At 40.2% G+C, this 15,209-nt stretch overlaps 1 protein-coding gene across 6 annotated transcripts in view; it reads left to right on the top strand.

Moving 5' to 3' along the window:
• LOC132405535 (cation channel sperm-associated protein 3-like) overlaps nucleotides 1-14,391 on the top strand; it is a 30,322-nt gene extending 15,931 nt beyond the window's left edge. For 3 of the 6 annotated variants that reach the window (XM_059990422.1, XM_059990423.1, XM_059990421.1), the window contains 6 exons: nucleotides 246-476; nucleotides 646-828; nucleotides 6,039-6,179; nucleotides 6,262-6,381; nucleotides 7,736-7,893; nucleotides 14,060-14,391. In XM_059990422.1, coding sequence (XP_059846405.1) covers nucleotides 246-476; nucleotides 646-828; nucleotides 6,039-6,179; nucleotides 6,262-6,381; nucleotides 7,736-7,893; nucleotides 14,060-14,189 — 963 coding nt within the window. In that variant the 3' untranslated portion in view covers nucleotides 14,190-14,391. The remainder of the gene's footprint in view (nucleotides 1-245; nucleotides 477-645; nucleotides 829-6,038; nucleotides 6,180-6,261; nucleotides 6,382-7,735; nucleotides 7,894-14,059) is intronic. The other 3 variants (XM_059990424.1, XM_059990425.1, XM_059990426.1) reach the window with 3 other exon arrangements.
• Nucleotides 14,392-15,209: the final 818 nt, after the last annotated feature.

Genomic DNA, 15,209 nt, shown 5'->3' with positions numbered 1-15,209 from the left:
AAGTTACATTAACTACTATAGTGTTGAAAAGTTATCATGTCATACTGGGATTAATGCAACTGAATCCATGATAAACACTTAAATGAAGAAAGAAAAATACACACTAATTATGAAAGAGTATAGGGTACTCCCATATTTGAAAATATTTGTCTTTGGTGCTCAAATGCTAGATGGATAGTGTGAGTCTTTTTTTCTAGTTATTTTTCAATCTCATTTAATTTATTTTCTATGTTTCTCTTGGTTAGGTGGCTGAACAGCTGTTCTTAGCAGTTTACACTGTGGAGTTCATAGCAAAGATTTATGTTGATCCAATCAGATACTGGAAGACGGGTTTCAATGTATTTGACTTCATCGTATTGATGTTATCTTATATTCAGCGCATCTTCATGCATAGAAATTCACACATTATGTCCTGGTTTCATGTAGTGCGGCCCCTTAGAATACTCAGGGCGATCTCACTTATTCGTGGCTTGCAGGTAAATTATATTAGATGCATTATGCAGAATAATGCTATAGGTTGAGCAAATCTATAAGTGGAAGTTAATCATAACAATGTAGTTCAAATGATGTTCAGAACTTAAATTTCTCAGCTGCCTTTTTTTTTACTGGATTGACTTATCGGCTTTTATCTTCCATTACTTGTAGGTTCTGGTCAGTGCCTTGGTGAAGACGATCAAAAATGCTATTTTTGTCCTGTTTCTCCTTTTCCTGCTGATGACCGCGTTTGCACTGATTGCCTATAATTTCTATGGAGATTCAAAAACTGGTGACTTTAAAAACTGGGGTAGCCTTAAAGCTGCATACTTCACACTCTTCAGTTTAGTGACGGTACTGGAATATTTCAGCTTTATTTAATTAAAAGAATAGTCAAATTAACAATTAGTTCTCTCAATGTTCATAAAACTAAGTAATAGATATTTTTAAAAAGGCTGATATATTGTCTTGGATTGAGATACTGTCTATTTTCCACATAAGTTGCAAAGATGGCTTCGTTGGTTACTGACTTTGTTTCTGCATCTAACAGTATTGGGTTGTAGCTCTTCTCCAGCGATGATTGCAATCTCCCGAGGCTGACACTCCACTACTGCATAAACGGAGAGTTGCATTTCCTAATATACAATTGTCTGAGAAATCATTAAAAGTTGCAATCCCTTCAAGATAGATGTAAAAGATTCCATTGCAGAGACATTAAAGATGAGCATAGAGGTTCTCACAGCTGGAGATTGGATTGGCAAAAACATCTCCTTCACAATCTGCATCAGCACAGGTGCATCACAAGGCAGTGTGCTCAGTCCCCTACTCTACTCGCTTTACACCTACTGTGTGGCTGAGCACAGCTCCAAATGCCATATTTAAGTATGCTGATGTGGTTGGTCAAATTAAGGATGGTGATGAATCAGCATATAGGAAGGAGCTTAAAAATCTGGCTGAGTGGTGCCTGACCAATGAATGTCAGCAAGACCAAGGAGCTGATTATTGACTGCAGGAGAAGGAAACTGGAGGTCAGGGGAGCAGAGGTGGAGAGTGTCAGCAACTTTAAATTCCTCGCTGTTATCATTTCAAAGGACCTGTTGTGGACCCAGCACGTAAGTGCAATTATGAAGAAAGCATGGTAGCACCTTTACTTCCTTAAAAGCTTGCGAAGACTTGGCAAGACATCTAAAACTTTGACAGATTTCTATAGACGTCTGGTGGAGAGTATATTGATGGGCTGCATCACAGCCCTTGAACAGAAAATCTTACAAAAGTAGTGGATATGGCCCAATCCATCAGAGCATGGCTACACGGAACTCTGTCACAGGAAAGCAGCATTCATCATCAGGGACCTCCACAACTCAGACCATACTCACATTTGCCAAGAGGAAGAAGGTACAGGACCCTCAGCACTCACACTGCCAGGCTATTACCCCCGGAACCATCAAGCTCTTGAACCAGTTGGGTTAACTTCACTCACTTTTACTTGCCTCATCACTGAAATGTTCCCACAACCTTTCAAGCACTCTTTATCTCATATTCTCAATATTTATTGCTTGTTTATTATTATTATTATTATTATTATTTATTTTTTCTTTTCTACTTGCACAGATTGTTGTCTTTTGCACATTGGTTCTTTGTCCGCCATGTTGGATGCAGTCTTCCATTGATTCTATCTACCTTGAACTTTTGAACTTTGAAGAGACTGCAGACCCTGGTGGAACAATATACATAATGAAATTTGCTTCTATATGATGTTCTTGAGCTGAAACATCAACTGTCCATTTCCTCCATAGACACTGGCTGAATTGTTGAGTTCCTGCAGATTCTTCCAGTTTTCTGGATTCTTTGTACCTACCCCCTTAGTAAAACAGATAACCTGTTTATAGTACGTAATTGCTTCTCATGAGTCTTGCTGGGTGTGAATTAGGCGTTACTTTACAATGTGTTCTAACCTTGATCTTGCAGTACATTACCTTAAATGAACTAAGGTTATGAAAAGCGTTATGTGAAGGTTATTTTTTTCTTCCCATGATGTATCCCTTAGGCCTTTGTCTTTGAACATAAATATGGGATTCGAGCTGCTGATGGCTCTGACAGTTAACAGATAACAAATTTAAAGCTCTCTCGTTTGTGAACCAAATGTCACAACCAGAAGGCCTCTAGCTATCATAAGAAATGTCCTTATTTTTCAGATTCTGTATTGCACCTTAGAAGTCTCTCACTTTGTTCACATGAAATTACTTTGCTCAACCTGATTTTGGTATAATTGTTCATTTCCCTGGCTCTATAGGGGACCACTGGGAAATCTTTGGAGATTAAGAAAGGGGACAGAAACCTCTTAATGGGCTTCAGACTCTTATTGGTGTGCTTTGCAACATGAAATACGTGTACATAACTGGGGAAACTGGCCTTCTCAGTTTCAAGATGTAACAGAGATCAAAGCAGAAATTATTAGTTCACAGGAAATCTGATTGTAACACCAATAACTGAGCACAGACCGACAACTGAACTTGTAATTTTCCTGGTCTTTTTGGCTCAGATTCAACCACTCACAAGGCTATAATGAAAGCCGAAGGATTTTGTTTGAAGATCGTGAGCTGACTTACTAATTAAACAACATGAATAAAGGCTTGTTTTTGTACAGCTGTCCACAAAATCCTGCCCAAAATTTGAATTATCAAAATTCTTAGTAGTCATTCCTTATTAATAAACACTAAAGGAAATAATTACCTTAACCTGTAGGCTTTATGTGACAAATTCTCAGGAGATTTGTTTTGTTGTTGAAAGATAATCCAATTAAATATTTTAACTGTGCTTAGGTAATTGGAGAACTTCAGTCAGCTTTCAAGTCTGAGAAATGTTATTGTTAATTTAGATGTAAAAAGACTAGGGTGTATATTTTCACTTACTAAGATAAAAAATGCTTAATTATTAGACATAAGAATATAGAATTTAGATTGTACTGTGCCTGTTTTAATAATGTAATTATGGTGTGTATGAGCTTCTCCTGTTTTCGAAACACAAGCAGACCATATCAGATCTGTTATTCTGCAGCAACCTGGAGCATGTTGCAGTAATGATAAATATCCCATTCGAGATTCCAAATAAAAGCCCAGTACTCACTACAAAATCCTCTTGTGTAGTTGATCATCTGCCCCATTATCTGAATGGAATCTCAAACCAGATCACAGTCAGAGCTTGCTTATAATATCTGTGGCGAAGTACATCATTATGTATGAAGTAACTTTGTTGACCTTTAGAACATCTAACCTGTTTAATGAGGAACACTTGCATCTCCTTCCTAAAGAAAAAAAATCATTCTAGATTATGTAGAGTGGACAGTGTGATGCAGTAATATTAGAAAACTGACGGGGAGAAGGATAAGGACCTCATGAATAACTGAGTGTGTGAGCCAAGAAGTAAGATTCTTATCTATATCATTCTATTAAGATCATTGATCTTTGTTTTGGATTGCCCTGGGTGTGACTTTTACGGTTTAACCTCCTTCATACTGGAATGAAGGTGTCTATTGCAGAAATTTATGCCAAATAAAAGAAAATACCTTTCTCTGACTTGAATACCCAGAAACGGCTTTGCAAAAGATGGTTAGGTAGGATTTTGTGAATGAAACATGTGAGAGTCATTTTATGTGCTTAACAAAAACCGCAGCCCTTTATTTCCATTATGACTAAACCAAAACCCGTTGTTTTACCCTGATGTCATTACGTCAGATACCGTCTCTTAAAGTGAACACAACAACTCAATAACGGTGTTTGTGAATTATGTAGAACAGTTTCTATAATGAACAACATCTGTCATCTGTCACTCATTACATTACCCTACAATCGTACTTCCTGATCCTTTTAAACACTCTTCTCTATTAAATGAATTATTTCTTCGTCAATGATAAATGCTGTCTTTCTTAAAATGATGTAAGTTTGTTCCGCTTTTTAAATTCTGCACCCATTCATCAAACAGAAGATAGGTCTGGGAGCACAATAGCTTACAAAATGGTCTTCTAACTTCAACCTTATGAAGTGAACAGACAAGTCACAGGTACTAAGGCCAATGAGATTATTTGGGATTTGATTGTCCTTCTAGGTCCATAGCTCACTGGCTCCTCCTCACTGTACTGATAGGAACATTCAAAATGTCTGGTGACAAGATTGGAAAAGCAATAATATCAGATGCTGGCTGTCTAACACGTGTTGAGTCTGCTTGTTGGGGAGCAGGGATTCTGCTCTTCATAAACACAGTCATTAATGTAAGATGGCTGACAGTAGGGCTTCCATTCTGCCCTAATGACTGAGTGGCACTTGTCAGATGTGGAATGCTTCCCCAGTAACTGGCTCCCGTGGAACAATTTCAGAGGTTCTAATTTACTTTGAGTTGTATATCCACGAGGGAAACAAAGCATCTATTTGGCTAAGGCAGAAAGATTTCTGAAGTTCTCACAGCAACTCTCCTAATAATTTCAATTGGAATTTTCAGCTTTGCTTGTATGACTGGTGCTCCTGATGTGCTCCTATTGACTTAGAAACACAGAAAACCCACAGCACAATACAGGCCCTTCGGCCCACAAAGTTGTGCTGAACATGTCTTTACCTTAGAAATTACTAGGCTTACTTATAGCCCTCTATTTTACTAGGCTCCATGTACCTATCTAAAAATCTCTTAAAAGACCCAATTGTATCTGCCTCCACCACTGTTGCTAGCAGCCCATTCCACGCATTCACCACTCTCTGAGTAAAAAAAACTTACCCCTGACATCTCCTCTGTGCCTACTCCCCAGCACCTTAACCCTGTGTCCTCTTGTGGCAGCCATTTCAGCCCTGGGAAAAAGCCTCTGACTATCCACACGATCAATGCCTCTCATCATCTTATACACCTCTATCAGGTCACCTCTCATCCTCCGTCGCTCCAAGGAGAAAAGGCTGAGTTCACTCAACCTATTCTCGTAAGGCATGCTCCCTAATCCAGGCAACATCCTTGTAAATCTCCTCTGCACCCTTTCTATAGTTTCCACATCCTTCCTGTAGTGAGGCGACCAGAACTGAGCACAGTACTCCAAGTGGGGTCTGACCAGGGTCCTATATAGCTGCAACATTACCTCTCGGCTCCTAAATTCAATTCCACGATTGATGAAGGCTAATACACTGTACGCCTTCCTAACCACAGAGCCAACCTGCTCAGCTGCTTTGAGTGTCCTATGGATGCAGACCCCCAAGATCCCTCTGATCCTCCACACTGTCAAGAGTCTTACCATTAATACTTGCTAATGCCATTGATTAGCCTGGAGGTTTCAGAGGGCTAGCCTTTGACCTTCCCCAGTATTTATGTAAATCTGCACATGCTGCATATTCTAGGGGTCCATGGCTGTATCTTCACTTACCAGTAAAAGATGCTCTCTGTACAGAGAGGATAAAAGATTCAACATTGCTTGGAGAATGATACAAATAATTTTGGTTGTGAAATGTAATGAACTGCTATGTAGAAAACTGAGCAACTTTTGAAAAGTTTTTATGTAAAGATCTGTTTAACAGTCTTCTGTTTTCTTGCAGTTGGATGGCTGGAGCGACCTTGAGGAAGAAACACATCAATTTGGTTTCAAATCAAGTCGACTTTTCGTCATGTGTTTCATTTTGCTGGGAGTCTTTCTCTTTGTCAACCTCTTCATCGGAGTTATCATTATAAATATACGGGTATGCCCGCACTTGGTTACACCACTGCACATTACAGCAGTTTTGATAAGACTGTTAAAATAAATTATATGTTTATTCTTAGGAAACAGCTAGAGAGTTTAATAAAGGGATCCAAGCTGAAAGAGAATCAACACTGATGGAAAAGAAGCAAGCTATATTACAAAGGCAACAAATTCATATCATAGAGATAATGGAAAAACAGGTACAGAGTTCCTCAGATTCAGATTTAAGATGTAGTGGAAGGAGGTTTAATGCCTTGAAAACTCTTAAAATTAAGGCCAGATCTTTCAGTGTGAAGTTAAAAAAATCATGTAAAGGATTAAAAAATTGGATATCTTTGTTAATGGCAGTTGCTGCTTACTCTTAATTTTATACAGATTAATAATTTCTCGAAGAAAGGTGGTAAAATAAGCAATGACAGTTGTGCAACTATGAGACATAGTTCAGACACGATCCCATTGAATGATGGAACAGGCTCGTAGGTCTACTGCTGTTGCTGTGTTTCTGATTTGTGTTCACAATGAAAAGATTTAAACTCAAGTTGAAAGTTTCTTCATTCTCCTGATGGCTATTAACCCTGTTTTCTCTTGTTGCCTTTCTCAAAAGAACAAAGTTGTTATAATTAGGTTTATTAATGTAACAAAATGAAGAGTGTGGCTGGAGAACTACCTACCAGATTTCTGCCTCATTGCATAGACTACAGAGCTGACCGTAGGAAGATGCTCACTAAATGAACCAGCAAAAGCTCATTTTAGGCTTCCATAAGAAACTTCTCTCAAACTATGTAATACATCAGTACAGTACTGGAATAAGCCTTTTTTGCTCATGATATCCATGCTGAACATGACATTAAAATAATCTAAATCTTTTCTGCCAGCACAAATTTCTCACTCTCCATTCCAGCATACTCATGTCTAAAAGTCTCTGAAATGCCACTAACATATCCGTTCCCATCACCACCCCAGCAGATCATTTTGGGTATCCATTACTCAATACGCACAAATAAAACTTGCCCTTCACATCTCATTTAAACTTTCTTCCTCTCACCGTAATTGAATGTTCTCGAGTATGTGATATTTTTCCTCGCTGGGGTAAACATTCTGACTCTCTACCCTATCGATAAACTTTATAAACTTCTATTATGTCTCCCCTCAGTCTCTGACGTTCCAGGAAAAACAACCCAAGTTTGTCCTTATAGCTCATGCAGTGAACATTTTTTTAAACCTGTTCTGTAACTTCTCTACTACTTCCACGTCCATCCTATGTTGGATGATCAGAATACTCCCAAGTGAGTACTACCCAAAGTTTTACATAGCTGCTGTATTTCCAACTTGACTAATTATTAATTATTGAAAGCTGGGACAGATTATGGATACTGGACATTGGAACCTTTGTGAACGATGGGAATATCTTTAGTCAGGTGACTGGATGTACCCTTGGATCAAATTAAGAACATCAATGACCCTTTCACTCAATATTAGAAGAAAAAGAGTAAATATATTAAAGTTATACTGCAGTGGGATTGAATGAAACTGAGCCTATTTTCTACATTCCAGAAAACCAGTCAATTTGAAACCTTCAGTGAAATGATTGGGAAGTTCAAACAGACCCTTCGTCATGATGATTTTGTTATGTTGGATGATATATGTTCAAGTCTGACATTCATAGATATTTACCTTTCGAGCCTAGATGAACAGGACGATACATTGTACAAGTGAGTAAGAAGTGACCTTACAATACTAAGGTGCCTGTTGAGGCTCAGCGTACATGCATAAAACAACATTTTCAGGTTTCAGGCTGAGACCCTTCATCAGGACCTGATTAGTTATGATTAGTTCTGATGAACCTCCAAGTGGACCACAACCTTGTTGTGGTTTGGAGGCTTGAGTGTGTCAATGACCCGGAGAGCGATGCTGGCTGGATTCAGGGCTTTATGCTTTGGCTCTTGGTAGGGTCACCCATGCCAAACAGATCAAAGGGTAGAGGCCAGACTAAGAGTGGTCCATTGGTCTGCAAATATTAATCCAGTGACAAAGAATAAAGACACTGTAGATTATTCCGGGTATATACTGGTTATTCCTCTCCATAGTCGCCACCTGTCCTATTGAGTTCTTCTAGTATTTTGTGTGTGTTCTGGATTTCCAGCATCTGCAGACTTGTGTGCCTATAAAGGTACTTCATTTTCATTGGAGAGGAAGTTTGTATACAAATATTGGATCAGACTGATGACCTCCTGCTATTCACTTTCTCAGGTTGAGCCACCTAGTGACTTGGTCTTTGTTTATACCACACAGATATGGAAAGCCCCAATTTTCCTCTCCATTTGTGCACAGCCTCCCCAAGGCTGCTTCTGACTCTGTAGGGAAAGGCGTTCTTACTTTCTTGTAACAATATACAGAAATTAATTTAGAGAAAGAGGAAATAATGGGAGAAGTCTGATATAAAACAAAGTAGAAACAAATGAACAAAAATTATATTGACTGAGTGTGGAGGCACCATATCCGTTCTTTCTTTCCTATAAAAAGAGATAGAACTGAGAACAGTTATCAATGATAATTATTACATGGGCTTAAGTACAAATTGATTCAATATTTATGTATTTAATGGAACTGGGGTTTATCCTTCAACCACAGGGAAAATTATCTATCACTTTTGATATTTAACTTCAAATTTAGCTCCCTTTGAGCGATCTCCCTTGTAAGCTGTAGGTATCTTATGTGAAATGAATTTGGAGAGACTCAATTCAGCTCCATAAACTATAACACCAATCTCATCAGTGTTCAAGGGAGGGCAGGAATTTTTCAATGTTTTGTTTCAAAACCCTGCATCAGCACTGAGAGAGGAGATGCAAGATGGCAAGTTTAAGGGAGATAAGGAGATAGTGAGAGAGGTGTCCAAGGTTATTAGTGGACGGAGGGGTATAAGATGAAAAGTGGGTTGCCCAAGTAGGGGAGAAAAGTGTGGGTGGAGTTGGGAGCACCTTCAGTCAATCACTTCAAGCAAGAGACAAAAGGGGTCTGCAGATGTTGGAAATCTGTGGACAAAGACTTCTGGAGGAATTTAGCAGGCCAGGGCACATTTATAGAGGGAAATGAACAGTCAACATTTCAGACTGAGACCCTTCATTAGAACTTCAAACTGGCCAGTCAATGGTAGAAGAACTGGGAGAGACAGAGAGCGAAGGCACGTTGTCAATTAAAAACAGGATGCTGAAAGAACTCAGTGAGTTCTGTGGAGGCAAAGGGTGTCAGTCAATGTTTGGAGTCAAGAATCTACATGAGGACTCTCAGATGCTACTTGACCCATAGAGTTCTTCCAGTGTTCTGTTCATGTTCTAAATTCCAGCATCTGTAGTGTCTTTATCTAACATTACTGGATTTTATATTTGCAGTTACTGCATTGTGTTCTTCAATTCACACAGGATAACACTGAGAACTTTGACGCCATGCATCAGAAATCCAGTGTATATGACAGAAGGAACACATTACCTCACAATCTCCCCATCTGCGGAAGAGAGGGATAACAAGGTAGAGTTGATGGGTTCATGGATCATTCAGAAATCTGATGGTGGAGGGGAGAAGCTGTTCCTAAAACACTGAGTGTGGTTCTTCAGGCTCTTGTACCTCCTCACTGATGGGAGTAAGGCATGTCGCAAATGGTGAGAGTGCTTAATGCTGCTTTCTTGAGGTTCCACTTTTTGAAGATGTTCTCAATGTTGGGGAGGTTTCTGCCATGATGGAGCTGGCTGAGTCCACAACACTCTCCATCCCTGTGCATTGAAGACTCCAGTGGTCACCCTTGCATCCGTAAAACTGGAATGGCAACAGGTGAGAGGGTGCCTAAGAAGAAAGGCAGCCATAAGATCAGGTGCGTGCCATCTTGTAACTTAGAGGTTAGCAGTGAGGTGGGATTTGCGCATGGTAACAGAATGGGTGTGAATGACCTACACCCAGCAAAGGGGGAGAGGGTAATGCAAGTGCCAGCAGGTCGGAGGACAGGGTTAAATTCAATGAAAATCAATGGAAACTTCATTTGTGGAAACCTGAAAGAAAAACTAGATAATGATGGAAAAGCTCAACAAATCAGGCAACAATGGTTGACTGAGAAATGGTCAATGTACCAGGTCCGCGATGCTTCATCAGAAGAGCAAAAGTAGGTTTTCAGTTGGAGGAAAGGTGGGGCAAGGGTGTGTAGAACAAGGGGATTGTCTGTGATAAGGAAGGCTGAAATTAATAACTGGGAACTGTTATCAGTGCAGTTTAGCTGCTTGATCCGTGTACTGTTGGTGGGAAGGGAAAACAGAGAATGGGAAATGCCAGAAAAACTATGCAGGTCAGCTTGTATCTGCGGAAATAGAAACAGCTAATGTTTCAAGTGAGGGGCACTTCATCCGAACTAAGGAAGGATGAAACCTCCTGGACCGTGACCCCACAAAACAAACACCAGGCCACCATCTCTCACATCATCACAGAGCTAATCACATCGGATGATCTCCCCGCAACAACCTCCAAAATAATAGTGCACCAACCCCATGTTTCTCACTTCTATCTGTTACCCATGGTCCACAAAACAAAGTTGTCCTGGTAGGCCCATCAGTCCTGCCTGCTCTTGCCCTATCTCCTCACACTTTACTTTATCTTGTCTCCCTTTGTCTAGTCTCTTCCTACCTACTACATCCCCAACACTTCTTGTCTTCCACCAACCTGGAACTTCCAATACCACAACCTTCATTACGGAGATCCTGTCTTTCTAGCTCGCCATCCCCATCTGGAAGGTCTTAAAGCCATTTGTGGATTTCAGGAAGGGGATGTTGGGAGAACACTCACCAGTCCTCATTGAAGGGCTAGCAGGAGAAAGTGTGAGCAGCTTTAAGATCCTGGGTGTCAAAATCTTGGAGGATCTGTCTAGGCCCAAACACATTGATGTAATCATGAAGGAGGCATGCTAGCAGCTCTATTTTGTTAGGTGTTTGAGGAGATTGGGTATGTCACCAAAGCCTCTTGCTAATTTCTATAGATGTATGTTGGAGTGCATTCTGATTGCTTGCTTCTCAGATTGACATGGAGCCTCCAATGCCCAGGGTGATGAGAGGCTGCAGATGGTTGTAGACTCAGCCAGCACAATCATCCACACCACTGAAGGCATCTTCAAAACACAGTACCTAAGCAAGGCAACATCAATCATCGAGGAACCTCACCATCTGAGACCTGACTTCATTTGGTACTGCCCTCAGGGAGCAGGTACTGGAACCTGAAGACACAGACTTGATGTTTCAGGAACAGGTTTCCCCTCCACCATCAGATTTGCGAATGGTCCATGACCCCGTGAACATACCTCGTTATTCCACTTTTCACTATTTATTTATCTTGTAATTTAATAGTAATGTCTTTGCATTGTCCTGCTGCTACAAAACAAGTTTCACATCATCAAAGACAGTGATACTAAACAAGATGCTGATTCTTTTTTCTGCAAGGTCTCCCAGTCCTTCTTTGAGGAAGAGTGAAACAAGTTAGTATGGGTATTAGTATTGGTTTATTATTGTCGCAATAAGACTGTAAGATATAGGAGCAGAAGTAGGCCATTCAGCCAATCGAGTCTTCTCTGCCATTTGGCTGATGCCTGACCTCACACAACCTCACACACCTACCTGCTCGCCATATCCTTTGATGCCCTGACCGATCAGGAAACTATCAACTTCCATCTTAAATATACCCATGGACTTGGCCTCCACCAGAGTCTGTGGCAGAGCATTCCATAGATTCACTGCTCTCTGGCTAAAAAAATTCCTCCTTACCTCTGTTCTAAAAGGTCGCCCCTCAATTTTGAGGCCGTGCCCTGTGGTTCTGGATACCCCACCACAGGAAACATCCTCTCCACATCCACAATATCTAACCCTTTCACATTCGGTAGGTTTCAATGAGATCCCCTTGCATTCTTCTAAATTCCAGTGAGTACAGGCCCAAAGCTGTCAAACACTCCTCATATGTTAACCCCTTCATTCCCAGAATCTTCCTTGTGAACCTCCTCTGGACTCTGTCCAAAGCACATCCTTTCTGATACAATGAAAAGCTTGTTTTACATACTGTTTACACAAATCAAACTATTACACAATGCACTGAAGTTGGGCAAGGTAAAACAATAACAATGCAGAATGAAGTATAAGACCAACATAACTTGCAGGGCTGGTAAACGATAAAGTTCAAGATCATTATGAGTTAGATTGTGAGGCCAAGAGTCCAGCTTATCGTACCAGTGATCCAATCAAACATGATAACAGTGTCCTTGAGCTTGGTGGTACATGCTTTCATAGCTTCTGCCCAATACAAGCAGGGAGAAGTGAGCATGTCTGGGGTGGACAGGGTCTTTGATTCTGCTTGCTGCTTTACTGAAGCAGTGAGATGTATCAGGAGAATGTGGGTGGAACGAAGGGAATTTCTCTGATGAAGGCATGCGACAGATGGGATGAGGCTGTGTACCTTATGATTGATGTGGTTCTGACATACTGAGACATGTTCAGAAGGCCGGACTATACAAAGAGAAGAAAGAAAAATAAGAAAGGCATGTGGAAATGATTCTTGCAGAACAGGAAGAAAGAGCATGTTATCCAAAATTAGAGAACCTGGGGTTAAGACTAGATGGCAATGTGCCCAGATAGAAGATGAGTTGTTCCTCAAGTTTGAGTTGGGTCTTGTTGTAACAGTGAAGAAGGCCACAGACAGAGAGATTAGAGTTGCACATAGCTTTAGATGCAGTGAATTCATATTAGAGTTTTGACAGATCAAGCTGGAGGAAAAGGATGAACTGTATGCAAAAATAAAATGCTAGCTCCATTAGCAAGCCTGCTTTAAGGTGTATGATGTAAAAGAGCATGGAGCAACACCAATCTTGCACAGGATTATGGAGAACTTGGAAATATCCTTCCCACCTCAGGTTTGAAATTTCAAAAGCACACCCAGGGACACAATTGACAAAAGGCATTTGACAATTCATTGTAGCACATCCTGAAGCACTCAATAATAGGATGTTGTAAAAGTTCAAATAGCTGCAGTCTTAGACTACTGTCATCATGATTGCAATTACCAGTATGCAGTAGTGCCCAAGGGTGACACAAATGGTCCAACAATCTGTTCAATGACAGATGACAATGATTCCGCTCTGGGTGAGTGACAGTGGGAAGGAAGGTTCTGCCATCCAGCTGGAAAATGACCAATGTTGTACACGTGATTATGGTGTCAGAGTGCAGTGAAAGGTTATGTTCATTGGAGTATCCTGCAGAAGGCCGGTTTTGCTGAATGAGGTAGAGTATTCATTCTTCAGTATCTTAGGAGCTGCAGTTCTAGAGAAAAGTGTAAGTGAAAGTGAAGCAATTCCATGAGAGAAAGATGATTATAAACAGAAGAAGGCTACTTAAGAAGAAGGTAGATTGAGGAAGGAAAAGGATTATGGCACTGAGATAAAGAGTCAGTCATGATTGTGTTGAATGGTGGAGCAAGCTCAAAGTGCTGAGGTCCAGATCACTCAACTGCAAATTAATGATCTACAGTATTTAAGTAATGTGTTTGCAGAACTTGTCCCTATGATTCCAGTGTCTGAGGCAGGCTTCAATGACTGTTAGTTGCAAATACTTGTATCAGTTATATAGCAGAGAATGCGAGCGGCAAGTGAGCATTGCAGACGGAGTAATGTCAGCCCTGCATTTGGGCACAGATGTATAATGCAATGGAATGGTGTAAAAAAAAGTGTTGCATTGCACTCTATCTGTGCTGTTGTGTAACCAAGCTTTGGCATCTGTTCAATGATATGCTAGGCAACTGAATTTCTGAGCCATTATGTTTTCTTTAAAGATCGACAGTATTTTCTTTATGCTCTCCACCCTCTAGATTACAACAGCTTTACTTTGAAATTTCATACGTACTGGGCAATGTGTTGAGAAATGTTCATCAAAATGGAAGGGACTCCGAAGTAAACTCCTCTCTAATGGAAATGGAAACACATGCAGTGAAAAATTAATTTCTTGTTTCAGCATTTAATATGAAATTTTAAAAAGATTGATAAAAGCACAATATCAAGTTGTTGGGATTTTCAGTAACTGTCTCCAATGTATATTTGTTCACTTTATCTGAGGGTAACATTCCAGTCCCTAATTTACTCCCTTTCTGAAGTTGATAAAATGAAGTTCTTTCACGTTGGTTCTCCTACCAATAAAAGAAGCCCTGTATGTTTTGGTGAGTATATATATATATCACAATGGAAACCTATGATGTAGAAGTATGAAGATACCCAGCACGTGGGAGTGCCACATATTCAAGTTGCCTAAAAGTCACCAGCTTTCCTAATTCTGACAAAAACTACTCTTCCTCTGTCGTTGCTGGTACTTTCAAGCACATGGAATAATTAATCCCAAATAGTTTCGATATATTGAAGAGTCATAGAGCGCTACAGCAGAAACAGGCCCTTTGGCCCATCTAGTGCACTGCAAACTGTTATTCAGCCTAGTCCCTTTGACCTCCACCTGGACCATAACCCTCCATACCCCTCCCATTCACATACTTATCCAAGCTGTCTTAAACATCGCAGTTAAACTGGCATTCACCACTTCCCCTGGCAGCTTGTTCCACACTCGCACCACCGCCTGAAGCAGTTCCTCTTAAACATTTCACCTTTTACCCTTGCTGTAGATACACCAACTCAGTAGAAATAAAGCCTGCTTGCATATATTTATCTATATCCCTCATAATTTTATTTCCCCTCATTCTTCTGTGCTCCAGGAAGATGTCCTAACCTATCTATCCTTTCCTTATAGCACAGGTCCTCAAGTACTAGCAACATTAATGTAAACTTTCTCTGTACTCTTTAAATTTTATTGATATATTTCCAATAGTTAGTTTGACAGGAGTTCAGTGATGGCCCAGGTGCACTGAGAGAGACACAGACTTGGAATGAACAGTTCACTCAGTTTTAATAAGAACTGTACAGAACAGAGGAAAACAATAAATGATAGGCCTGCAGGGTCATTAACTAAAATCTAAG

Source organism: Hypanus sabinus, chromosome 15, assembly GCF_030144855.1.
Source record: "Hypanus sabinus isolate sHypSab1 chromosome 15, sHypSab1.hap1, whole genome shotgun sequence".
NCBI lineage: Eukaryota > Metazoa > Chordata > Chondrichthyes > Myliobatiformes > Dasyatidae > Hypanus > Hypanus sabinus.
Note: the sequence above shows the minus strand (reverse complement) of the source record. Positions and strands in the feature narration are given on the sequence as shown.